Below are 27,466 nucleotides of genomic sequence, written 5' to 3'. Positions count from 1 at the left end.
GAGCCTGACTGCATAAAAGTAACACAGGATAGGATCTTGTAGAATGTAATATCAGAGTCACACAGATTGTGTGTAGGTAAATTAAATATGCAATAAGATCACAATGGGTTAATCAAACACCAGAGAAAGAAAACATTAAAGGTTATTGACAAAAGTGTAAAACATTCACCTCTGGCAGTGCAGGGACCATACAGCATACGCCTGTTTGCATGATAAAGAGTAAGCGTCAGTGCACTGAGCAAGCAGAGACAGTGACAGGTAATTATGGGTGGTTCAAAACCGTTTCTTGGTTTCCTCAACAGCCTCATACACGACTTCCTGCAATTGTTCTTCATTCTTCATGCCAGAGTCCCTGAAAGAACAACATTTAAAGTGTAAAACCTGGGAGCTACTGTATACAGTCGACACTACCCAGGCAATTCCTTTGTTCTACCATATAGGAATTTATACAGAATAGATAGTTAATTTCCGCATTTATACAGGATACACAATAATATAATAATGTTTGTACAGGGTGTAGAGCATTACATTAGTATATGTACAGAGTGTGGAGCGAAATGTATCGATATTGCGCATTATATGGCAAGCTTGTGAGTTAGGAGAGATATTGTTACACAGCAGTTAGAATAATATTTAGTACAGGCTGAGACTCCCATATCCCTAAATCCAATATACGAAATCCAAAATTTTTGTAGCGCATCAGAGGGGATCAGTACTAAATGCCGCCGGCCGGAATCCCGGCGGTCGATATACGGACGCCGGAATCCCGACCACACAATCACGACAGGGGTGGCGAGCGGAACGCAGCCCCTTGCGGGCTCGCCACGCTGCGGGCACGGTGCCTCGCTACGCTCGGCACACTATTATATTCTCCCTCTATGGGTGTCGTGGACACCCACGGAGGGAGAATATGTCGGGATTGTGGCGGTCGGGATTGTGGCGGTCGGGATTCCGGCGTCGGTATTTCGACCACCGGGATTCAGGCCAGCGGCATCTTGACCGAATCCCCATCAGAGATGACACCTCTGCTGTACGGTGTTTCATCTACAAAATCACAAAAAATGTTGTATAAAATGACCTTATGGCTGTTTGTATGAGGTGTACATGAAATATAAATGCATTCTGTGTTTAGGCTTGGGTCCCATACCCAAGATATCTCGTTAGGGTAGGCAAATATGTATGGAAAAATCGGAAATCCAAAATACTTCTGGACCCAATCATTTCACATGTGGGAGGCTCAACCTGCATGATGTGTAGGTATAACGAACATGAGATTCATTAACTTCGCTAACCAATTTGTTACGATGACACAATATTGTGTTATTCTAACACCTCTGTGCATATCTATGTCTTGTTCAAACCATTAAATGTCACCTTTGTTCACTTGGGTTTGTTTATAATTTGGATTTTTCACTCACCATTCACCATATTTTACACCATTTATATTACCTTAACTTCTTGAGAGGGATTTTAACATCTACTGTAGATTAATTTCAGTGGCGGATTTTACCTAGGAGCTACAGTCCAGTAACATCTACCACCTGCAGGGACAGCCTATCAGTGGCAGTGACTTCCCTTAGGAAGTGCTCCCTGCTAATCACAGCCAGACCGGCAGTCCCGGGTGGGGGGGGGGGGGAGTTTCTCCCCCTTGGACTGCCAGTCCGTCTGCGATAGCATAGAGAGATCTTCCCATTGGAAGCCATTCCCCTACTCTAATGTCAGCTCTATCTGGATTTTATGGGCTGCAGCTAGAGAGGCCAATCCCGGGATCGGTTCGGCGGGATCCCGGGATATGGGCCCAAAAATGCCGGGATTTGAATCCCGGGATTGGAGCCTCCAATCCCGGGATTCACGGGATTACATTGCGCATGTGCGGGAGGGTGGGTGTAAGTAATACTACTTACTAATATTAGGCGGGCGGCAGCCATGGACAAGCTTAACACGGCGGCACTTCAGATGTAGCGCCGGCCACCAGCCAATCAGAGCTGGCGGACCGGCAGCCAATCAGGGAAGCTGCTGCAGCAGCGGCAGCCAGTCAGGAGCGACTGCTGCGGCCGCTTCCCTGATTGGCATCCAGTCCGCCAGCTCTGGTTGGCTGGCGGCCGGCGCTTCATTTGAAATGCTGCCGCGTTCAGTGTCCATGGTTGCCGCCCGCCTAATAGTAAGTAGTATTACTTACTAACACCCACCCTCCCTCCGTGCAGTGCTCTCTACAGCCTCCCTCCCGCGCCGCTACCAACCCTCCCTCCCGCGCCCTACACCCTCCCTCCTGCACCGCTACCTACACCCTCCCTCCTGAGTACTGCACCGCTACCTACACCCTCCTTCCCGAGTCCTGCACCGCTACCTACACCCTCCCTTCCTCCTGCACCGCTGCCTACACCCTCCCTACCTCCCGCACCGCTACATACACCCTCCCTCCAGCGCTGCTCCCTACAACCTTCAATGATCCCTACTGCAATCCCGGGATCCCGGGAATCCCGGGATTGACCGTTTTTCAATCCCGAATCCCGGGATTGAAAAACCGGCCCGGGATTGGCCTTCCTAGCTGCAGCTGATGCAGTCTGTTTAAGCCAGGCTGCTTAGCAGACCCCCCAGCCAGACACGTCGATTGTAATCATATAGCCCTTTTTAATAGGATGCTAGTGACTTAATTTTATTCACATCATCACTACGTTCACTTCTACATGTTACAATGCTGAATATTGATAACTGGATACACAGAATTTTACATTTTCACATTTGATTCTATTCTATTTGTATTTGAACTGATTTTATTTTTCTTATTTTATTCCCTAACAATAATGATTATAGTGTGATTTAGGATTCAGTTTGCTAAGTGGCTAGTTTGAAGTTGATACAAACCCTCCGAAACCCACTGCAGATTGACAGCAGGTTCTATTTACATCAAGTGGTATTTACTAAAAAAAACTCTTTGAACTTCGAAATAAAGCCCACAGTCAATTACTGATGACTTCTAAAGCCCTATCCTGCTGGTATACAACTGCAAACCTTCCACTATCCCACCGTGGTCTACAAGTGTGCATAGATCACACAAATCTGTGCAGGCTTGTATAGTGTTCAAAAGGCAGGATGTACTAAAGGAAAAATGCACTAACCCCCGGCCGCAAGCTGCCGCATCCCGCTGCCACCCCACACCGCTCACGCCGACCCCCCTCCCCATGGCATACCTGTTTGCAGGCAGCCCTGGTCCTGGAACCCAAACTTCTCCTCCCCCAACAATACAGCCAGAGGTCCGGCTGTAGGGAGGAGGAGGAGGAGGCCCGTGCCTGACTGCTGCAGTTCCTGCTTGCCGGTCTGCGTGGTGAGACCCCATGGAGGTGACGGAGACCACCAGGACACCTTCTGACAGGTATCATGGGGGGCCTCTGTCACCGCATTGCGATATTAATCGCATATGTTAGTATATACAGTATGTGATTAGCATTGCTGCAGTGAGCGGCGATGTATTTTAATACATCCCGCCCAAAATATGAATAAACAAAAAATAAAGATTTTTTTTTAAATAAAGGGAATTATATAGATTAGGCAGGTAGTAAAATATAATTGGGACACTTAACACATGGGACTATTTGCTGCTTCATAGGAAACCTAGTAATTGTAGACTATATGAAGCTAGATGTAATAATCAGTTTAAACTACAGTAGACAGGCAGATCTATGTAGTGTGCAGCCACACAAGACCGCGCACAGTGGCCCTCATTCCGAGTTGTTCGCTCGCAAGCTGCTTTTAGCAGATTTACTCACGCTAAGCCGCCGCCTACTGGGAGTGAATCTTAGCATCTTAAAATTGCGAACGAAAGATTCTCAAAATTGCGATTACACACCTCTTAGCAGTTTCTGAGTAGCTTCAACCTTACTCGGCATCTGCGATCAGTTCAGTGCTTGTCGTTCCTGGTTTGACGTCATAAACACACCCAGCGTTCGCCCAGACACTCCTCCGTTTCTCCAGCCACTCCCGCGTTTTTCCCAGAAACGGTAGCGTTTTTCCGCACACACCCATAAAACGGCCAGTTTCCACCCAGTAACACCCACTTCCTGTCAATCACACTACGATCACCAGAACGAAGAAAAAGGCGTGAGTAAAATTCCTAACTGCATAGCAAATTTACTTGGCGCAGTCGCACTGCGGACATTGCGCATGCGCACTAAGCGGAAAATCGCTGCGATGCGAAAAAAATTACCGAGCGAACAACTCGGAATGACCCCCAGTATACAGCCCCACACTACATACAGTAGATCTTAGCTGCAATGGTTTAAAAACTTACATTTGCAATTACTGTAGCTTCACATTAGAGTTAAAAGGCTTCCCATGCAGGACCTAATAGCAAAACGTGTTTGGAGTCTTACTGTAGTACGCGGGGTTGAGAGTTCGAAACCCGTGTATGGCATGCTCAGTAATGTCTGTTTTAAATACAGGGAGATTTAACTGAAGGTGCACAGGATATATCTCCAATACACACAGGAACCTGCCAGCCTGACCCTGCCACCCAGTACATCAGTAGAACATCCGCAGCCTAACCCGTAAAATAACCCTAATATTCTGGCAATGCTGATGTTCTGTCAGGGTTGACATCCTGAACATATATCATTAAAACTGTCCGTTTATTACCTCAAGACACAAAGTTCAAGTTCCCAGTTATTTATTAACAATAACACATTCTATCTTCATCTGATAAAGCGGTTTGACTGTATGCGAAGGTGAGCAGAATAAACTGAAAGTCCAGTGGCTATAAAAGGTTTTCACCTATAAATGTGTCCTCATATACTTAGCCCCAATACGCCATGCTGCACCAGTGAGTTGCACCGAGCGGTGTTGCATAGTGACTTCTATTTTAAATTTTCATCTTACTTGTACCAGCCGGCCGCTCGTACACATGCTGCGGCGGCCGGCGGTGATTGACAGCTGAACTGGGCGGGCGTGTGTACACGCCCGCCCAGTTCATGACGTCAGTCCCCGAAGGATCGGGCAGTGTGTATGCTCAACACACTGCCCGATCCGTCCATAGATATATGTGCCGATCAATTGATCTGCAGATATATCTATCAGTTTGTACCCACCTTAAGGCTGTGTACAGACCTTAAAAATGTGCCAACCCAGTGATGTTGCGATGTGATGTAATGATATATTGCATCGCCACACCCACTACATGATCCGCCTCATGACCAGGGCCATACTAACAGCAGGCCTTGGGCCAAACAATGCACCATGGCCCCTACCCAGCCATTCACAGGAATACATAAACAAAAAAAAATTACGCTTCCATACAGTGACTGGCTGTCAGCACTCTGATTGGTGGATAACTCCAGCAATCCACCAATCAGCATGCTGAAATCGACTCCCTGTCTGGCTGCAGGCCAGGAGGCAAGTAGAGAATGCATTAAGATGGCCCTGCTCACTACGACACAATTTATTGTTAAATGCTTATTGTAATAACACCGGGTCATCAGTGGCATTGTCCTATCAGATGTGCAGCACATCAAATGGGGCAGTGAGACCACCCAATTCATCAAAAGATGAATTGGGTGTATTTGGGTGTATACTATACAATGGTCATAGGCGTTTCTATAATGGGTGCAGTGTGTGGTGCACATGGGTCCTTGGGTCCAGGGGGGCCCACACCGCACCCATATATTATACTTATCACTCAGGAGTCCCGCGACTTATCTGATATGATATTTTATATATATGTTACAGATATGTCTTGATATAGTTTTTTAAATGAGAGCTGCATATAACTGGGAAAACTGACAATACTGCACATGTCTGACATTTTATCTGACATTATTGTACATGACATAAGTATTGTCTTTGAAGTGATAAGTGATGGAAGATGTAACTGTCCCCTGAGTACTGACAATTATTTTTGGATAGCCCATGAGACGTGTGACAAGTTATTCGTCTTGGGTGGTCTTCACTTTGCCGGCGGTCGGGCTCCCGGCGACCAACATACCGGCGCCGGAATCCCGACTGCCGGCATAGTGACAGTTCTTTTCCCTCTTGGGGGTCCACGACCCCCCTGGAGGAAGAATCGATAGCGTGGCGCAGCGTAGCGAGCCCGCAAGGGGCTCATTCGCGCTCACCCAGCTGTCGGTATGCCGGCGGTCGGGATTCCGGCGCCGGTATGCTGGTCGCCGGGAGCCCGACCGCCGGCAACACATACTACACCCATTTGTCTTATGAGTGTTGCATTTAATATAAGCGCCCTTTATAAATCCAGCATCCAGAACTGCCAGTAAGCGGTGGTTTAGTAAATATACTGTACCCCTTAGTGAACTTAGCTTATGAGTTTCCACTAGTGGTTTCCGTGTTATTCTGGAACTTGTGGTACCACAGTAAAGTATTCTGTAAACCGTAAATAAGATTGTATGCCCTATAACATTGTGATTATTTTTCTGCCACAGGTATGCCTACTATTACACGGGGATAGGGTTTGGAGTGCTTCTTGCTGCTTATATCCAGATATCATTTTGGTCATTGGCCGCTGGCCGGCAGATAAAGAAAATCAGAACTCATTTTTTCCATGCGGTGCTGAGGCAGGAAATCGGCTGGTTTGATGTAAATGATGCCGGAGAGCTGAACACGAGGCTGACAGAGTAAGTGCATAGTCTCATTTGCTAGCTGTGTGGTAGTAGGTTCTTTTATCAAATTGGATTGATTTTCTGTAAAGCAGACGTTCCTTATAGCCCTTTCACACCGCAAAAATAACCCGGTATCGGCCCAGTATATTGCCGGGTTGACACAGTCGCTGTGCGGTGTCAAAAGGTCCATGAGGGAATTCCCGGGTTTCCTGACCTGGTAATTCAACCCGGGAATAAAGAAGGGTTATTCCCAGGTTAAATACCGGGTCAGGTGCAGTGTGAACAGGTTGCTGGTTTGATGCGACCCGAGACCTGTTCACTGTATAGGGAGAGGCGGTGCGGAGATGATGTCATCATCCATAGCCACCTCCGCACCCGTTCCCGATGCCTGGTCCGTACCCGACCGTGGCATATTGCCGAGTCGGGATGGCGGTGTGTAGGGTCCAATGCCGGGTCCCCCTTTTCAATTCCCGGGTGGGACCCAGCATTGCGATGTGAAAGCAGTAATAGGAGGAGATTTATCAAACCGTCTAAAGAGGACAAATGAAGGCTTTGCCTATAACAAAAATTAAGATCTAGCTATCATTTTATAGAATGTACTTGATAAATGATAGGTAGAATCTGATTGGTTGATATAGGCACTTTAGAATAACTTTATGGGTAACCTTGTCCACTTTAGAAGGTTTAATTCATCTTCCCTTAAGACGCTACTGCACTGCTCTAAAGCAAATCAATGCAATTCTGTGCAGCGTACGTAATTGTGCAATGCAGGGAGCGACCTTTATTCTGATGTCTGGATCGTGCCAGGACAATTATCTCATTTGTTGCTAAGGAAACCTTTGCACAATATAATTAAGCTCTCATGCACCTTAAAATAGACTTTACTTGACATTTATATGGATAAAGAGGACAGCAGGATATAGCGGACCTGTCATTTATTTTGTTGTGCGTTACACTGGAGAACACACTAGAAATCTGCCATGTGTTTATATCTAAAAAGACATCGCAATAGTATCAGGTCAGAGGGGTTGGCTGGACCAATAAAAGGCCCCCTAGTGGCCCCTGGTAAAGCGCCAATCTGGGACAAAACATTCTGTCAAGCAGTTTTGTCTGACCGCTAGATGACGGATGATGGACAGAAACATGTAGCAGGCCCCACGAGCCGTTTATAAACTAAAAACTTACTGACGACTGAAAATAAAGGGTCTGATGTGCCAGGAATACGACTAGAGTTATGGCTTCACTGTGAGCTCCAAAACCCTAAAACTCACTATACACAACGCATAGACATTACAATAAATGTATAGTACAAATAATAAGTACCCAAGTGTCTGGGAACATCGGAACTGCTAAGTGTACAAGACACAAATAAAAGTCTATATATTTTTTATTAACTGCAGTAAAAATATTGGCAGCGTTCCCTTTCCCTAACAGAAAAATAAGTGTAACACAAGTGTCAGGTCTGAGGTATTTTGTGTTCCTGGTAGTGACACTGGTGGACCAGTTGTTGAAGTCTGATGGAGGAAACTGAGAGGCTTGAGATAATTCTTGCGCATGGACAGAATGGAATGATAAGCGAGTACCAGTCCGTTGGATAATACCCAAAACAGAGGCGCGGAGTCTAAAACGAGGCGGTCTTCACTTGGCCTATGCCCCATAATTAGGTATAGACTCAGCTACGTCCGTGGAGGTGGTGGCCCTCTGACTGGGTCTACTGGTACTGCGCTCGAGTGGATGAACTGGTAGAAATAATATGAGCTTGGCTATAGAACTGGAACTGACGGTGCAGATATAGGCCTGGATCCGATGATGTACTGTTTATGTTAGACTGGAACCTGATGTTTATTGTCGGGCTAGACGCGATAGGAATTTCCAGCTGAAACTGATGATAATAGTATCGGGCTGGTACCGATGGTGCTTATATCGGACTGAAATCGATGATAATGGTATTGGGCTGGAACTGATGCTACTTGTATCGGGCTGGAACCTATGATGCTACTATCGGACTGGAACTGAAGATGTGACTATAGGACTGGAACAGATGATGTGACTATCGGACTGTAACCGTTGATGTGCTTTAGCACAGAGCCAGTATCTGATGATGAACATAATCTGGCAAAAGCCAAGGATTACTCTATGCTGAGCTGGTATTCACAGGTACACTTGAGTCTGGCTTGATCTGAAGACTGCTCTTTGCTTGGCTGAATGCAGCGGGTGTAATGAGTTAGGCAGAACACAGCAGAACTTAGTTGAGTCAGACTGGAACTGACAATGCTTGCAGGTAAATGCAGACATAGCAGGTGTTACTGACAATGCTACAGGCTGTCCCAGGAACATGAGATGTTATTTTAGTCAGAATGGAACTGACAATGCATTCTAGCAGAGTCAGGGACAACAGCTGTACAGTAGTCAGGCTGGAACTGACGAACGCTCACAGAGAGGGTCACAGGAGTCAGACTGAAACTGACAGGGAAAACAGACAGAGGACATCTATGTTGCTTAGGAAGCGACAGTTTGTTCAAGGCACAGGTAGCTAGTCAGTGCCCTCCTTATATCCCCCTTAGCTTGCAGTGATTGGTAGGTGGAATCACCTGACCACAGTGGATGCCGGGATTGGAGGATCCGAAGTCAGCTGATCGACGGTGCCATGGCGATGCCCAGGGTCTGAGAAGGCGGCCAAACAGCGGGGTTCATGGAGTGTGGTACACTAGGCACAGCCATGGAGCAGGAGAGATGGATGGACAGCCTGGGTACCTGACCTCCATAAGTTAGCGCACCAGCGCGCGGATAAAATCAGCCCCTTTTGTGCTGATCCTCCTTCTCTCCTCCCCCCACCTTCTTAACTCCAGCTTCCACCACTTTCTCATCTGTATGACAGATATAAATGGTCCCACCAGTAATTAAAAATGATTTTCTTGTACGTGTGTGTCTCCCCACCCCATCAGAAGTTCTGTTCAGCACTGGTTTTATAGTTGTAGTGACTATGAGGCCCAGATATTAATTATCAGGATTTAGACCAGTTAATTATCATTTCCTATTGTCACTGTGTGCAGTAATAAGAAATTATATTTGACCCGGTTGTATTAAGATACAGATCCAAGGACAGGAGCTCTGATAATAACCTGTCCCTGCGATGTGTAATGTTACGTGATCACTGCTGCAACCACTTTATTTTCTTCTGCCGGAACCCTGGTGCGCTACTGCACATGTGCGGTCATCAGAGAATACATGTGCGAGTGGCCATTACTGGGGAGGGATCTACAGTTCTCTCTCCCGATACACTGTGTGATATATAGCTTATATGCCACGCTGGCTAACGCCATATGAATATGGTATTAGGTACCAGAGCCAAGCACTTCTGATATTAATACATTTTCCAATATAGCAGGCATCATAAAAACCAATGAGGGGTTGCGATTATGAACAGAAACCACATGCCCCTATGTTTGCAAAGAATCATAATAAAGAAGCACTCAAATTAATTTGTGTTGCCAATTAAAAAGCACATAAAATTACAAAAGAGGCTAAATGGATAATAAAAAGCCTGTACCAGTGAAATAGAAATGGGAAATGCATCCCTCCCACATTACTTTCTACTAACCACTGCCACGTTCAGAGTTCCTCTGTTCTTTATGTTATTCTGTTTTTTATTTCAGTGACGTCCAAAAAATCAATGACGGCATTGGTGACAAAATCGCTATGCTGATCCAGTCATTGACTACTTTCCTGACCGGCTTTATTCTTGGGTTCGTTAGAGGCTGGAAGTTGACCTTAGTTATTTTGGCAATTAGCCCGGTCATGGGGCTCTCAGCTGCTATCTGGGCAAAGGTTGGAGAGTTCTGCCTGTTTTTATTTTGTTTTATTGAAACCAACACATGTCTTCCACTCTTATCGTAATGCTCTGGACACTGCCAAACAAACATATTTCCAAACTCTCATATCTGCTCAAGCCTCTAACCCCAAATGACTTTTTAAATACATTTAAATCACTTCTGAACCCTCCCTCACCCAACCTACCAGCCACTATCAAGGCGCAAGATCTTGCTTCCTACTTCAAGGAAAAGATTGATAAGATCCGAGATGAAATGTTATGCTCTTCCTCAGAAAGTGATCTGCTCAAATCTCTACCTGAACCCTCTGGCACTCTCTCTTCATTTTAAGCCATAAATGAAGAGGAAGTGTCAACACTCTTCTCATCCTGCTACTCTACTACCTCTCCTCATGGGCCTATACCCTCACAAGTAAGTAAATACTGTATCTGTCTCCTATGCTCATCCCAGTCTTAACTAACATCTGTACTCTCTCTCTACTGGTATCTTTCCTTCACTGTTCAAGCATGCAGTGATTACTACCATTCGGGAAAAAATAATAATCTGACCCTAACTCTTGAGAGTGAAAAAGGAGGGGGGGATGGGGGGGGGGGTGATTTCCACACCAGATCTTATATAAATTAGAAAAAATATTGATCTGTTTGATGGACTGTGGGTAATCAAACATGTATATCCCGTTATTAGTACATCAATCAACAGTATCAAGTGCAACCCTCCAATATACAATAGACTAACTAGTACAAAAAGAGAAGAAAAGAATTGGATTTTAATGGGTGCACATTTTTCTATTATTTAATTAAAAAATAACTTTTATTAACCTTTTACGTTAAAATTTCTCAGCAATTCACATACTCTTAGCCTGTCTGGCTGATATGATCTCCTATATAATAGCCCTGTGATTCTGTGCCTGGCCCTCTAACGCTGGGTGGAGTCACAGGGATGGGCGGAGTCAACTGGCCAGCAGCAGCCACAGAACCCTGCCAGCATCAGCAGGGAGGGGAATACAGGCAAAAAGACACTTAAAAGCAGCAGGTGGACGGACGCCGCACCTTGAGTGGTAACACACTATACACCCACACCTCACGCCAGGGTGACCCCCTCATGCAACCCCATCACCATCTAACACATCCAGCCAATGGGGGGGTCATGCTGACGGAACACGTCGTCTGCACAGTGGCACACGACCCACACACTGCCCAAACCCCATTGCTGCTCACAAGGAGAACCCTGACACTGCATGTACCACGCTACTCTCAGGAGACAAGGTACTATGCCTGGTGGCTGATATCCACACCACAGGGCTGCGTACACGAGTGCCTCCTCTCCCGGGAACACACACGCACACCCCGATTTACACCCACACTCCACGCCTGGGAGCCCTCCCTCCAGCAACCCCATCACCAGGTAACATATCCAGCCAGTGGGGGGTCATGCTGGGCGGGAGGCGCCGTCTGCGGAAGCCTGACACTGGAAGCACGACGCTCCTCACTGTGTGCCTGCGTTAGGTGTATAGAATCTGCATTAGCGGCTCGTGTCCCCAGCCCCGCGGTGTGGTTGTGAGGTGCTGCCTCGCACCTGACATCCAGCCCACGGGGCTGGAGACACGAGCGGCTATACACCTAACGCAGGAACACAGTGAGGAGCGTCGTGCTTCCAGTGTAAGGCTTCCGCAGACGGCGCCTCCCGCCCAGCATGACCCAGTATGTGCAGCCTAATCCGGATTCTCTACCCCTAACCCAGGCACACAGTGTGTAAGCATGCCGCCCCTCACAAGGTGCAGCACAAGTGCAGCGGCATGGGGTCAGCGCAGGGCAATATTCACAGCACTCTCATCACCCTCCCTCTGCAACCGAGTCACCAAACACCCCACCACCGCACCCTCTTCACCCTCACACGCAGGAACACTCGAGCTCCAAAGTCCCCCAACATGCACACACCCTGCAGTGTCCCTGAGTTCCCCCAACTCATTACACCCCGCTGTGTCCCTGAGCCCCCCACATCATTACACCCCGCTGTGTCCCTGAGCCCCCCACATCATTACACTCCACTTTGTCTCCGAGCCCCCCAGCATCATTACACCCCGCTGTGTCCCTAAGCCCCCCACATCATTACACCCCCGCTGTGTCCCTGAGCCCCCAGCATCATTACACCCCGCTGTGTCCCCGAGCCCCCCACCATTACACCCAACTGTGTGCCTGAGCCCCCCACATCATTACACCCCGCTGTGTCCGAGCCCCCCCAGCATCATTACACCCTGCTGTGTCCCTGAGCCCCCCACATCATTACACCCCGCTGTGTCCCTAAGCCCCCCACATCATTACACCCCGCTGTGTCCCTGAGCCCCCCACATCATTACACCCCGCTGTGTCCCTGAGCCCCCCACATCATTACACCCCGCTTTGTCCCCGAGCCCCCCACCATTACACCCCACTGTGTGCCTGAGCCCCCCACATCATTACACCCCGCTGTGTCCCCGATCCCCCCCACCATTGCACCCCGCTGTGTCCGAGCCCCCCAGCATCATTACACCCCGCTGTGTCCCTCAGCTCCCCACATCATTACACCCCGCTGTGTTACTGAGCCCCCCAACATCATTACACCCCTCTGTGTTCCTGAGCCCCCCACATCATTACACCCCGCTGTGTCCGAGCCCCCCAGCATCATTACACCCCGCTGTGTCCCTCAGCTCCCCACATCATTACACCCCGCTGTGTTACTGAGCCCCCCAACATCATTACACCCCTCTGTGTTCCTGAGCCCCCCACATCATTACACCCCGCTGTGTCACTGAGCCCCCCAACATCATTACACCCCTCTGTGTTCCTGAGCCCCCCACATCATTACACCCCGCTGTGTCCGAGCCCCCCAGCATCATTACACCCCGCTGTGTCCCTCAGCTCCCCACATCATTACACCCCGCTTTGTCCCTAAGTCCCCCACATCATTACACCCAGCTGTGTCCCTGAGCCCCCCACATCATTACACCCTGCTTTGACCCCGAGCCCCCCACCATTACACACCACTGTGTGCCTGAGCCCCCCACATCATTACACCCCGCTTTGTCCCTAAGTCCCCCACATCATTACACCCCGCTGTGTCCCTGAGCCCCCACATCATTACACCCCGTTTTGTCCCCGAGCCCCCCACCATTACACCTCACTGTGTGCCTGAGCCCCCCACATCATTACACCCTGCTGTGTTACTGAGCCCCCCAACATCATTACACCCCTCTGTGTTCCTCAGCTCCCCACATCATTACACCCCGCTGTGTCACTGAGCCCCCCAACATCATTACACCCCTCTGTGTTCCTGAGCCCCCCACATCATTACACCCCGCTGTGTCCGAGCCCCCCAGCATCATTACACCCGCTGTGTCCCTCAGCTCCCCACATCATTACACCCCGCTTTGTCCCTAAGTCCCCCACATCATTACACCCAGCTGTGTCCCTGAGCCCCCCACATCATTACACCCTGCTTTGTCCCAGAGCCCCCCACCATTACACCCCGCTGTGTGCCTGAGCCCCACACATCATTACACCCCGCTTTGTCCCTAAGTCCCCCACATCATTACACCCCGCTGTGTCCCTGAGCCCCCACATCATTACACCCCGTTTTGTCCCCGAGCCCCCCACCATTACACCCCACTGTGTCCCTCAGCTCCCCACATCATTACACCCCGCTGTGTCACTGAGCCCCCACATCATTACACCCCGCTTTGTCCCTAAGTCCCCCACATCATTACACCCAGCTGTGTCCCTGAGCCCCCCACATCATTACACCCTGCTTTGTCCCCGAGCCCCCCACCATTACACCCCACTGTGTGCCTGAGCCCCCCACATCATTACACCCCGCTTTGTCCCTAAGTCCCCCACATCATTACACCCAGCTGTGTCCCTGAGCCCCCCACATCATTACACCCTGCTTTGTCCCCGAGCCCCCCACCATTACACCCCGCTGTGTGCCTGAGCCCCCCACATCATTACACCCCGCTTTGTCCCTAAGTCCCCCACATCATTACACCCCGCTGTGTCCCTGAGCCCCCACATCATTACACCCCGTTTTGTCCCCGAGCCCCCCACCATTACACCCCACTGTGTGCCTGAGCCCCCCACATCATTACACCCCGCTGTGTCACTAAGCCCCCCACATTATTACACCCCGCTGTGTCCCTGAGCCCCCACATCATTACACCCTGCTTTGTCCCCGAGTGCCCCACCATTACACCTCACTGTGTGCCTGAGCCCCACACATCATTACACCCCGCTGCGTCCCCCCGATCTCCCCCACCATTACACCCCGCTGTGTCTGAGCCCCCCACATCATTACACCCCGCTGTGTCCCTGAGCCCCCCACATCATTACACCCCGCTGTGTCACTGAGCCCCCCAACATCATTACACCCCGCTGTGTCCCTGAGCCTCCCACATCATTACACCCCACTGTGTCCCTAAGCCCCCACCTCATTACACCACGCTGTGTCCCTGAACCCCCACATCATTACACCCCACTGTGTGCCTGAGCCCCCCACATCATTACACTCCGCTGTGTCCCTGAGCCTCCCACATCATTACAACCCGCTGTGTCCCTAAGTCCCCCACATCATTACACCACGCTGTGTCCCAGAGCCCCCCACATCATTACACCCCGCTTTGTCCCTGATCCCCCCCACCATTACAACCCGCTGTGTCCCTGAGCCCCCCACCATTACACCCCACTGTGACCCTGAGGCCCCCATCATTACACCCCGCTGTGTCCCTGAGCCCCCACCAATACACCCCACTGTGTCACAAAGCAAAACCCAACAACACCTAGCACATAAATCCTCTGCTCCTGATCGTAACCCACCCCACCTCCCCCATTTGCAACATCACCTCTGGAACAACAGCCCCATCCACAAGCCCCTTTTGCAACCACCCATCCACCACACGCACCACCTTCAACACCAACCCTCCCCGCAAGCACTCACTACCTAAATCAGAGGGGAACAGCGACACTAACACACACCTCCACCTCACTGCACCCACCCCCTTTCAAATTCAAACCACACACAATTTAACGTTTTGCCCCACACCAACAACGCACCCGCCTGTGCAACACTCGCAACACCTCACAATGACATCCCCCCAACCAATCTAGACCCATACCTGGCACCCACACCCACCTTCAACAAACACACCACCGCTCCACCTCCGCCTGAACCTCAACACAAGCTTCCCAATCCGCCTACCCCACTTCCCACACCTCCCCTGCACACTACACCACCCCAATACCCTTCGCCATCCACCCATACACCCCATGTGGAACTCCCCCACCTATGCCACTTTCTGACACCCTCCCCTATCCCCTGGCCCACACACCCACAACTCCACCAAGGTCTACACCTCCTGGACCCTCCCCCATCCCACACCCCTAGGCCGCAGCATAGACAGTCACTGGCCCCCATCCATTGTTCTGTCCGCACACGGTCATCCACCACCTACAGCATCTTGAGGACCCCCAGCCCAATCCACATACCCCTCGCAACCACCACTCCCAACAACCACAGTACCTTCACCACCCCCCACAGTCCCACACAAAACCTATAACATAAATCCACTGCCCCTAACCGTAACCCACCTGAACTCAAACCCACCCACCCCCAACACCTATTAACCCCCTCTGGCATACGCTGCACCCCCTCTGAACCCACCTCTCCACCACACGTTCCTCCCTCACACACAGAACATTTCTTACCTCTCCCCCATTCCCATACCCCCCACCAGTCAACCCTCCACCATTCACAACATCTACAGACCCCATTTCTAACATCACCTCTGAAACAACACCCCCATCCACAAGCCCTTTTTGCAACCACCCATCCACCACACGCACCTTGAACACCAACCCTCCCCGCAAGCACTCACTGCCTAAATCACAGGGGAACAGCGACACCGACACACACCTCCACCTCACTGCACCCACCCACTTTCAAATTCAAACCACACACACTTTTATGTTTTGACCTGCACCGACAATTCACCTGCCTGGCCAACACCCGCGACACCTCACAATGACATCCGCCAACCAAGCTAGCCCCATACCTGGCACCCACCTTCAACAAATACACCACCCCTCCACCTCCCCCTGAACCTCAACACAAGCTTCCCCAACCGCCTACAACTATTCTACACCTTGACGTTGTTTGGGGGTTAAGGGGGCGTAGCCCCTTACGACGGTGTGAAGAGCGCCCGTAGGGCGCGATGAATCAACTAGTATTTTAATATTTACAAAATAAAACCCACTCAGGGGCTAACTGGAGTGAAATATGAATTTAGTGTAAAAAGTGTGGTGTAAAGTGAATACAAAGATGTGTTCTGTGAATAAAAAGAAATAATTAAAATGATTGGATGCATCCTGTCTTTATTATGTAATTATTATAATATAGTATATATTTTTGCAGCTGTCCATTTAATTTGCATGGGCTTAGTCAGCTCTGATCTGATTTCACATTAACCACTGTGGTTGAAATTGTCTTGGCTACAAATGGTTACACTTTAGAAAAGGGAAAGGATACACTTAAAAAATGTTTCTAGTCAGCCAAATGTATCTTTATTGGCTGCTCATGCTGTCTGAAATGTCACTGATTCATACACAATGGGGTTTTATACTATCACATTTATTTATGAGATGGTAGTGATATCAGCCTCTGCCTATTGCAGATGTTGTGATTTATAATATACACATATGCACTGTTCCCAGATAATACATGCCTGCCTTTATTTGATCACTTGCAACAATTATAATATGCAATGATCTCTATATATATATATATGTATGCACCTTCAGTTCATGGGAACTTGAATCTTTATAATGTTTTTATATATTTGGGTGTCCTCTGTTCCCAGATAGTGTTTATACAATGCCTGTTTTTATGCAAATATTTACAAACATCATACCGTGATCATATTATTCATGGGAACTCACATCCTAGTAATGTGCTTTCTAGGAATGTCTCATGAATTGGCAGCCTTATAACTGGGTAAAATCAGTGTCTCGTCATCACCACACTGATTTTACCCAGTTATAAGGCTGCCAATTCATGAGACATTCCTAGAAAGCACATTACTAGGATGTGAGTTCCCACGAATAATATGATCACGGTATGATGTTTGTAAATATTTGCATAAAAACAGGCATTGAATAAACACTATCTGGGAACAGGGGACACCCAAATATATAAAAACATTACAAAGATTCAAGTTCCCATGAACTGAAGGTGCATACATATATATATATATAGAGATCATTGCATATTATAATTGTTGCAAGTGATCAAATAAAGGCAGGCATGTATTATCTGGGAACAGTGCATATGTGTATATTATAAATCACAACATCTGCAATAGGCAGAGGCTGATATCACTACCATCTCATAAATAATGGTAATAGTATAAAACCCCATTGTGTATGAATCAGTGACATTTCAGACAGCATGAGCAGCCAATAAAGATACATTTGGCTGACTAGAAACATTTTTTAAGTGTATCCTTTCCCTTTTCTAAAGTGTAACCATTTGTAGCCAAGACAATTTCAAACACAGTGGTTAATGTGAAATCAGATCAGAGCTGACTAAGCCCATGCAAATTAAATGGACAGCTGCAAAAATATATACTATATTATAATAATTACATAATAAAGACAGGACGCATCCAATCATTTTAATTATTTCTTTTTATTCACAGAACACATCTTTGTATTCACTTTACACCACACTTTTTACACTATATTCATACTTCACTCCAGTTAGCCCCTGAGTGGGTTATTTTGTAAATATTAAAATATCATATCAGCCAGACAGGCTAAGAGTATGTGAATTGCTGAGAAATTTTAATGTAAAAGGTTAATAACAGTTATTTTTTATTTAAATAATAGAAAAATGTGCACCCATTAAAATCTAATTCTTTTCTTCTCTTTTTGTACTAGTCTGACCCTAACTGTCTCTCAAATTACCGTCCCATCTCTCAGCTCCCATTCCTCTCCAAGCTACTTGAGAGACTTGCCTACACTCACCTCACACATTTTCTTAATTCACACAATTTATTGGACCCACTTCAGTCAGGCTTTTGTTCCCAACACTTCACAGAGACAGCACTGACTATAGTAGTGAATGATCTAATCACTGTGAAGTCCAAAGGCCATTACTCACTTCTTATTCTTCTAGATCTCTCTGCTGCTTTGACACTGTTGACGACTCTCTTCTCATACAAACACTACAATCCCTAGGTCTTCAGGACACAGCCCTCTCTTGGTTCCTATCCTACCTATCTAACCGCTCCTTCAGTGTTCGCTTCTCTGAATTCACCTCCGCTTCGCTACCTCTTTCAGTCGGAGTAAAAGAAGGCTCGGTCTTAGTTCCTCTGCTTTTCTCAATCTATACCTCATCTCTTGGTAAACTAATCAGCTCTTTTTGATTTCAGTATCATCTTTACGCACATGATATTCAAATCTATCTATCCTCCCCAGATTTGCCACCGTGTGTATTGGTCCGTGTCACTGAATGCCTTTCTGCCATTTCATCTTGGATGACATCTCGTCACCTCAAAGTTAATATTTCCAAAACAGAGTTAATTATATTTCCGGCCAATAGTAGTTACCAACCTGATATCTCTATCACTGAACTCAACAATCATCCCGCTATCTAGGTGTCATACTTGACTCAGAACTGTCCTTTGCTCCCCACATACAATCTGTCTCAAGATCATGTTACATGCATCTAAAACATCCAAAATACGACCATACCTTACACACGACACTGCAAAAACTCTAATCCATGCTCTCATTATCTTCCGTATTGATTATTGCAATAGTCTTCCTTACTGGACTTACCAAAAAAAAGACTCTCACCACTACAATCCATTCTGAATGCAGCTGCGAGGCTAATCTTCCTCGCTAGATGTTCATCGGCTGCAGATCCCCTATGTCAGTCCCTCCATTGGTTACCTGTGTTCTACTGTATTCAATATAAAATACTTTTACTCACACACAAGGCCATCAACCAAACTACACCAAAGTACATCTCTTTGCTTATCTCAAAATATCTCCCAATCCGACCTCTCCGCTTTTCACAAGATCTACGTCTGTCATCCACACTCATTACTCACTGCCATGCACGATTGCAGGACTTTCATCGGGCTGCACCCACTCTGTGGAATGCCCTACCACGCACAATAAGACTCTCCCCTATTCTCCAAACCTTCAAGCGTTCCCTGAAAACTCACCTCTTCAGGCCATTACATTCCAGGACCGCTCACTCAACCTTCATAAGCTTTCTTATCCAGTTACATTTCCTCTGTACAGTCCATACATATCCTCACATATTTTCTCTTTATTCACTTTCTCTTCCTTCTGACCCTTGTTCATCATTGTTGTGATGTGATACCATGCAGCCTACCTAGAACCTTTGCAATCCAGTGGACAACTATGCAATAGATAGCACCTATCCTTGTGTATCCGTGCCTATTTCCCTATAGATTGTAAGCATGCGAGCAGGGCCTTCCTACCTCTGACTGTTTGTTATTACCCAGTTTTGTTTTATCATTGTGTCCAATTGTTAAAAAATAATAAGTATGTTAATAAATAGATTATGTATTATGTGTTTTATGTGTCATTGTGTATCCACAGATATTGTCATCGTTCACCAATAAGGAGCTGACGGCTTACGCCAAAGCTGGAGCTGTTGCTGAGGAGGTTCTTGCTGCTATTCGGACTGTCATAGCTTTTGGTGGACAAAATAAAGAAATTGTCAGGTGAGTTGTATTTGTGTTGTTGCTCTGCTTTACACTCGGGAACAGTAAATAAAAATAGAATCCATGATCGGACTGTGGTAACGTGATATACAGAGAGACCTGAAATACTGTAGCTGTGTGTGGTGATCAGCTCCATGATACAGACAGCAGAAGTCACATCCCGTATCTTCACAATACTGAGAATCTAATATAGGACAAAAAGTTGAAATGACAGACCATTGCATGACAGTGTTCCCTAAAAAACACTGGTCCTACCCCTGTGTATGAATCTACCAATCTAGAGTCTGTAAAGAACATTTCTGCAACTACTACATGCTTTAGGACAGGGGTAAGCAACAAATAGCCTTCCAGATTCTGAGGAACTACACATCCCAGCATGATTTGCTACAGTTTTAGCATATCCTAACAACATGACTATGGTAGTGCATGCTGGGATGTGTAATTCTACAGCAAGTGGACTCTGGATTGCCATATGTTGCCTACTCCTGCTTTAGGACAGACCTCTTTTTTGACATTTGTACACTCCTAATAAACTTTGATTTTGCTTTACAGTATATACATTTAAAATTATTTCAAGAGTGAGAGGGCATTGCAACTGTTTTTATTACATTCTCAAATGTCACAAACATTTGACTGAAAGATCTCATAAAATCCTTTGGAATTATAGGGATGAGGTCAAGTTTCCAGCACCTTTGGACAGCCTATGAACTAAAGGCCTTGTGATTAGCATAAGGCACCACCCTGCCAGAAAGTAACTTGGGAAATGCCTCTCCGCCTTAGCTAGCAAATTTATGTTATCTAGTCCTACAAGATGAAATCTCCTTTCTCCACTTAAGGGGGGTACTCACGGGAGAGATGTGTGCTGAGCGATCTTAACACAGACCGCTCAGCACACATCTCTCACCCCGCTCAGCACAGCGCGATGTGCTGAGCGAGGGGAGAAGCCGACGGGGGGGCCGCTCACTTCACACAACGGTGAAGTGAGCGACCCGCTAGATTGAGCCTGCATGCAGGCTCAATCTAGCATCGGCGATAGCGATGCGCGGGGCCGCGCATCGCTATCGCTGGAGGGCATACACACGGCAGATCCGTGCTTAAAATCTAAGCAATCTAGCAAGATTGCTTAGATTTTAAGCACGGATCTCTCCGTGTGTACCCCCCTTTAGGGGTCCAGTAAACATACTTAAGTGGTTATGCAGGGCTTCAGTCAGAAGAAATCTAGCATCCGCCGTGTTTAGCTCTGTCAGACGCACACGTACAGTATGGTTGACAACTACATAGATGACGACAACCATCACTTAGAACATATCTTCCTGAAGCACTTCCCAACATTGGGAGGAACATATCAGAAAAGGGCTCTTAAGATAAAAAAGTATTTTAGTTTTTTATTTACTTGTCTTCTTGAGTGCAGAATTATCCACAGTTGGCAAAAAAACGCTCCCAACTTGTCTTATCGGATGGAGCAACTGTTGCACCGCTGCAAAACATTGGTGTACAAAATCGCATACAGTATTTATCAGTAAAAAACACCTACCAATAGGAGGCTACTGTTGCAACAAATAGTTTTTTTGTTCACATTTCACATATACTACATTAACTATTGCATATATGTTTCTTATAGCTGTTGTAAGGTTGATCTAATATATTGCATCATACATGGATTACCTGCTGTAGTAACACAAAAAAACTACTTTCATTTATTTATTTACAGAGAAAACATCCCGTTCGTTATGAATATAGTAAATGTTCTGTTAAATGCTAATAACGATCATATGGCTTCTACGAATATGTTGCAGGTATGAAAAGAATTTAGAAGAGGCCAAAAGGATAGGCATCAAGAAGGCCATCACAGCTAATGTGTCCATGGGATTTGCTTTCTTAATGATATACGCCTCCTACGCATTGGCGTTCTGGTATGGAACCAGTCTGATTGTGGCTAAAGAGTACACTATAGGAAATGTGCTCACAGTAAGTAACGGCTCCCTTATTTTTCTTTGAAGGAAAGAGATATTTGTATTCACCTCATTCACCTGCCATGGAAAGTGCCTTGTGCCTCAGTGACTGAGCGAGTGCCTAGTAAATGAATAGACTGCATTTGTCTTATAAAATGGATAGTGACGCCTCCTTCCTTTCTTCAGTACGATTGCAAGACTCGGACACTGTTGGGCTGCCTGAGCAATGGAGTGGGCAGGGGGCCTTCCAGTCCTTAGAACTACCTCACATTTCCACCCCTTTCCCATTGATTGAGGGGGTCATTCCGACATGTTTGCACGCTGCCGTTTTTCGCAGTGCAGCAATCAGGTCACTACTGCGCATGCGTATGCACCGCAATGCGCAGGCGTGTCGTACGGGTACAAAGCGGATCTTTGCTGAGCAAAGGATTTAACGAAGAATCCATTCGCACAGCCGATGGCAAGGAGATTGACAGGAAGAGGGCATTTGTGGGTATCAACTGACCGTTTTCAGGGAGTGTTTGGAAAAATGCAGGCGTCTCCAAGCCTTTGCAGTGCGGGTGTCTGACGTCAATTCCAGGACCAGACAGGCTCAAGTGATGGCAGCAGCTGAGTAAGTTCAGACTTACTCAGAGACTGCACAAAATGTTGTAGCAGAGCTCGGCTGCACAGGCGTTCGCACACTTGCAAAGTGAAAATACACTGCTCCATAGGCGGCGACTATCTGATCACAGCGCTACAAAAAGTAGCTAGCGAGCGATCAACTCGGAATGACCCCCTGAGTCTACTAGAGGGCTCACTTTAACATTGACATTGGTAGCGACTGGAGGCCTTGTGCTGTCATTTCCATAAGGCTCAGCAACAGGTACCATGTTGGGTGGAATGGCAAGTAATGCATCTTCCCACCATTAGCTTCCATGGGGCGCTGTCAGCAGACTATTAAGACCTTCATAGCCCTTCTTCTCAGGAATAGACAGGTTATTTTCAGTAATGGCTGCCCCGAACTAGGTACCAGTGAGCCCCAGTGTGCTGTTCTATGGGTCTTGGCTGTAATGCTGGTTCCTGCACAGTTCGGTACCTTCTCTCTGTCTGGTTTTAGCTTTGCATCTGAAATTCATTCTCAACAGACACTGCATGCAGCTCCTGCTCTTGTCCATGTTCCCAGCTGTGGGGAAGTATGGGATGTAGTTAATATCCCGACATTCAGAATCCCAATTGTAAGTACTGGCGGTAGGGTTACTTTTAGGGTTAGGAATTAGGAGGAGGATTAGGGTTAGATCCCAGGTGTGGGAAACAGGACGGTTAGGTATAGGCTATGGGAGGGGACGGTTAGGGTTAGGCTGCGGGGAATATGTTAGGGTTAGGCTGCCGGAGGTGTGGGTTAGGGTAAGTGTTAAAATAAAATCAGTATCAGGATTTTAAATGTCAGAATGACACTGACGGCATTCTGACTATCGGGCTCTTGTGTGCCGGGATATTTATACCAACTCAGAATTATATGTAACCAGGTTGGGATTACATAGGGGGTTTTGCGTAGTATTTCTGCACTTGTTTATGTGTCTGTTCTTGTACTTTATTATTTTTCTTGGTATACTTTGTATATGCCGTTTCTCCCTATTTTCTGTAAGATAGAGGAAGTGGCTCCAGGTATCTTGCTAGCAGGACACTTTGCATGCAGCTTGTTATGTGGACAGTAATCTGCCGCACACGATTTCACTGGTTGCTGCTGATGTCATAGCAACAATCTGCACTGTCACGTCACCGATTGTTAGTAAAGGGAACGTTCATCCTCCTGTTCCACTGAATCTTCAGTCTCTGACATGTCAGATCATTTAGCCAGGGAACAACAGGTAATTTCTCATTAGCATAAGTGGATCCGGTTTTGGCGCAATCTTTGGCCAAATTGGCGCAATGTATGGTTATATTTTCTCTCCCCCTGGAGAGGTTTCTAAAGACCTCTTTGCTGGATAAATCACAAAAACGTAAGAGATCTGGGGAGAATCTGATTCTGAGATTTCATCCCAAGAAGCTGACAAGATAGCAGCTGAATCAGATGTTGTGGAATCTTTGTGCTTTGACTAGGATTATGCATGATGGCATGTTCTTGATGATCTAGTTTTTGCAATCACTGAAGATCTAGCAAAGTTAAAATCCGGGAATGCTTTATTTCCCTTCCTCACTGTTTTTGGGGGGTGATTTAGAGTAGATCGTAAATATGCACATCTACGATCATTTACTTTGATGGGGAGAACGGGGCTAGTCCATCCCGCATGTCAGGCCCTACCCCCCCTTGACAAGTACAAAAACATCGCACAGCGGCGAGGCTTTTGTACTTGACAATTAGCTCCCTACTTGCACAGCTCCTGCACGCTGGTAAGGAGCTACTTATCGTATCCCGGTTTGCAGCGGCTGCGTGGGATGTCACGCAGTGGCCACGGCCCCCCGCGCATGGTCCGGCCATGACTGCATTGCCCGGACCGCGCCACCAAAACGGCAGCCAAATGCAGCAGGCCCGCCCCCTCCCGACCAGCGAACGCCTCTGCCTGTCAATCAGGCAGAGGAGATCGCTGGGCTGAGATGACGAGAGCATCTCTGGCATGCATATGTGCACTGCGGCGCATGCGCAGTTCAGACCTGATCGCCCGCTGTGCGAAAACACACAGCAGCGATCAGGTCTGAATTAGACCCTTGGAGTGCATGATCGGCTAGGCGTCATGAGTTTTTTCACTTTTTTTGTTCTTGTTTTCTCCGTACATTGAGCGGGTACCCCAGGTAGTGCACCGTGTTCCCTCGTATGGCTTGCTTCGCTAGCCATGCTTCGGACAAGGTACCTTGCTCTGCTACTGCTGCACTTGGCACAGGTTACTGTTCCCAATTGTAGTCCCCGTGGATCGAAAAGTATGAAAAAGTTCAAAAAAATGAAAAAGAAAAGCTCATGTGGACCTTTTGTTATGTCGACCTAGTACCTGTTGACCTAGAAACCATGTCGACCTATAGTGACTTAGACAGTGTTGACCTAAGTGTGGTCAACCTAGAGACCGGATACCCTTTATTATGTGGACAAATCCAAATACAATGGATGACCTCTGATAGTGTGAATGTCTAAGGCTACCACTTTTTAAGTTCTATAAGAATATGAGCCAGAACCCTTTCCTACCAGTCACTGTTCCAAAAGTGAGTTCTTAGTAAAGTCAGCAGTCAGGGGTTGAGACAACACTTCTCAATTCCTTGTAAATGTCAGCAAAGTTAGACAGGTTTGTGAGCCAGTGGAGAAGTTGTCCATGGCAACCAATCAGCTGCTCTGTATACTTTTATAGTATGCAAATATATAAAGGTTACATCAATGCTGATTGGTTGCCATGGGCAATTCTCCACTTTTATCACTGCTTAGTACATGTCCCTTTATAGGCCAACCCACAGTCCACATGAGGACCAGTCTGCCCACTAGATGGAAGGTTCAGTGGTATCCCATCTACTACTTTACAGGGGTCAGTGGTTCAGATTTCTCATTGAGGGACGTTATAGCTCAGGGATGTATCATCGATCTCATCAGATCTCCACCGTGATGTTGTTTCACCATCAGTGTTCTTGTAATCAGAAGTTGAAGGCCAAGTATCAAACCAATAACATATTAATAACTGCAGGGTAATTATCCCCATGGCAGTAAAACAAGAGTATGTAGTTTTGGTAGAAAGACCAAATGTACAATTTAAGCTAGTTTTGAACCTGAAGACACTCAACACTTAAGTTAGGATGGACAGTTTCAAGATGGAGTCATGATAATTTTCATTGGTATGTGACAAGTTTGTGGCATTTATGGATGTCAAGGATGCATGCTTGCATATTTTGTTGTCGGAAGGTCCACAGTGCCTACAAAGTCTTGTAGGTCAATTTCACAATTTCCAGTTTAAAGTACTATCCTTTGGACTGGCAACATCCCCAAGGGTATTTACCAAGATAGTGGCAGCTCTCCTATTGTCCAGAAGGGTGATGAATGGCTCTTATCTGGACAATCTGTTGATCAAGAAAGAGCCTCCGACTTTTCTTTGGGCTCATTGGCAACTGAAGCACAGACACTTAAATCCCACAGCTGGATTTTCAATTACAAGGAATATAATCTAGTCCTTACCCAGAGAATGCTTTTTCTGGGTCTGATGGTCAACACTTATCATCACTCCGAAGAAAAGATAGCCCAGTACAAATGTTTTTTTTGCAGTGTCTGTTGGCTGTCATCCGGCCATTGGTGCATTTCTACATGAGAGTCTTGGGAAAAGACGGTCTCAGCATTGGAGGTACTGCAGATTGCACACTTCTGTTCATAAATGTTCAAATTGAACTAATCTCAAAGTGGGACAAGTCGTACCATCACTTGTCTACACAACAGATCAGTCTGTCTGCAAAGACACATCAGTCTCTTACCTTATGGTGACATAAGAGCCTCAACAGAGGACTTCCCCATGTCGTTTGTAACAGGACAATTGTAATGACAGATGTTAGCCTCCAGAGTAGTCCTTCATTGCTGGTTGCAAGATCTGTGATCCAGAACAGACACAAAGCTTCCGATAAATGTTCTAGAATTAAGTACAGTGTTAAATTATCTGCTGTAACAGTTGTGGCGATATCCCATTCATATTTAGCCAGAGAATGCCGTAGCAACTACGAGGGAGACACAAAGCTCCTTTTCAATGGGGAAAACCAGTAAAATACAGTGCTGTGTAGAACAAAATGCACAAATTATATCTTTCCAGGAGGAGCCCACTGGGATTACCTCAGTAGACACACATCCATGCTAGTACTAGAGACTTGGGTTAAAATTGAGCCCTCGAAAAGTTCAGTAGATTCAGAAGAGAGTAGCACTTATAATAGAGGTCCATGGTGCTTTTGCTGAGAATCTGAGGAGGAATAGGCCCAGTGAATACATCAGAAATCACTATTTATCTACAGGGTTTATACATACTGTATACTAACATCACCTGTGTTTTAAATATCTGCATAACTTGTGTGTTCTTTTAGTAAACTTTAGTTATATACTTGATATGTTACTCAGCATGTGGTGTGTAACACATAGAAGATTTTTGTACTTTTATATTTGATATTTCACAAACTATTGTTCAATTAATTTTGTTGTAATCATCTTGTAGGTATTCTTTTCCGTCATCATTGGATCCTTCAGTATAGGACAAACATCGCCCAGTATTGAAGCCTTTTCAAATGCCAGGGGTGCGGCGTATGCAGTATTTAATATTATTGATAATGTAAGTTGTTTTTTTCTTCTTTAAATCTCATGTGTTGCGTGGT

At 46.6% G+C, this 27,466-nt stretch overlaps 1 protein-coding gene across 1 annotated transcript in view; it reads left to right on the top strand.

Moving 5' to 3' along the window:
- LOC134927265 (ATP-dependent translocase ABCB1-like) overlaps positions 1-27,466 on the top strand; it is a 95,072-nt gene that overhangs the window by 27,815 nt on the left and 39,791 nt on the right. The window contains exons 6-10 of the mRNA XM_063921476.1: positions 6,426-6,617; positions 10,259-10,430; positions 20,092-20,216; positions 22,013-22,184; positions 27,310-27,423. Coding sequence (XP_063777546.1) covers positions 6,426-6,617; positions 10,259-10,430; positions 20,092-20,216; positions 22,013-22,184; positions 27,310-27,423 — 775 coding nt within the window. The remainder of the gene's footprint in view (positions 1-6,425; positions 6,618-10,258; positions 10,431-20,091; positions 20,217-22,012; positions 22,185-27,309; positions 27,424-27,466) is intronic.

The sequence above is a fragment of the Pseudophryne corroboree genome, chromosome 5, assembly GCF_028390025.1.
Source record: "Pseudophryne corroboree isolate aPseCor3 chromosome 5, aPseCor3.hap2, whole genome shotgun sequence".
Lineage (NCBI taxonomy): Eukaryota > Metazoa > Chordata > Amphibia > Anura > Myobatrachidae > Pseudophryne > Pseudophryne corroboree.
This window is presented reverse-complemented; position numbering and strand designations above follow the sequence as displayed.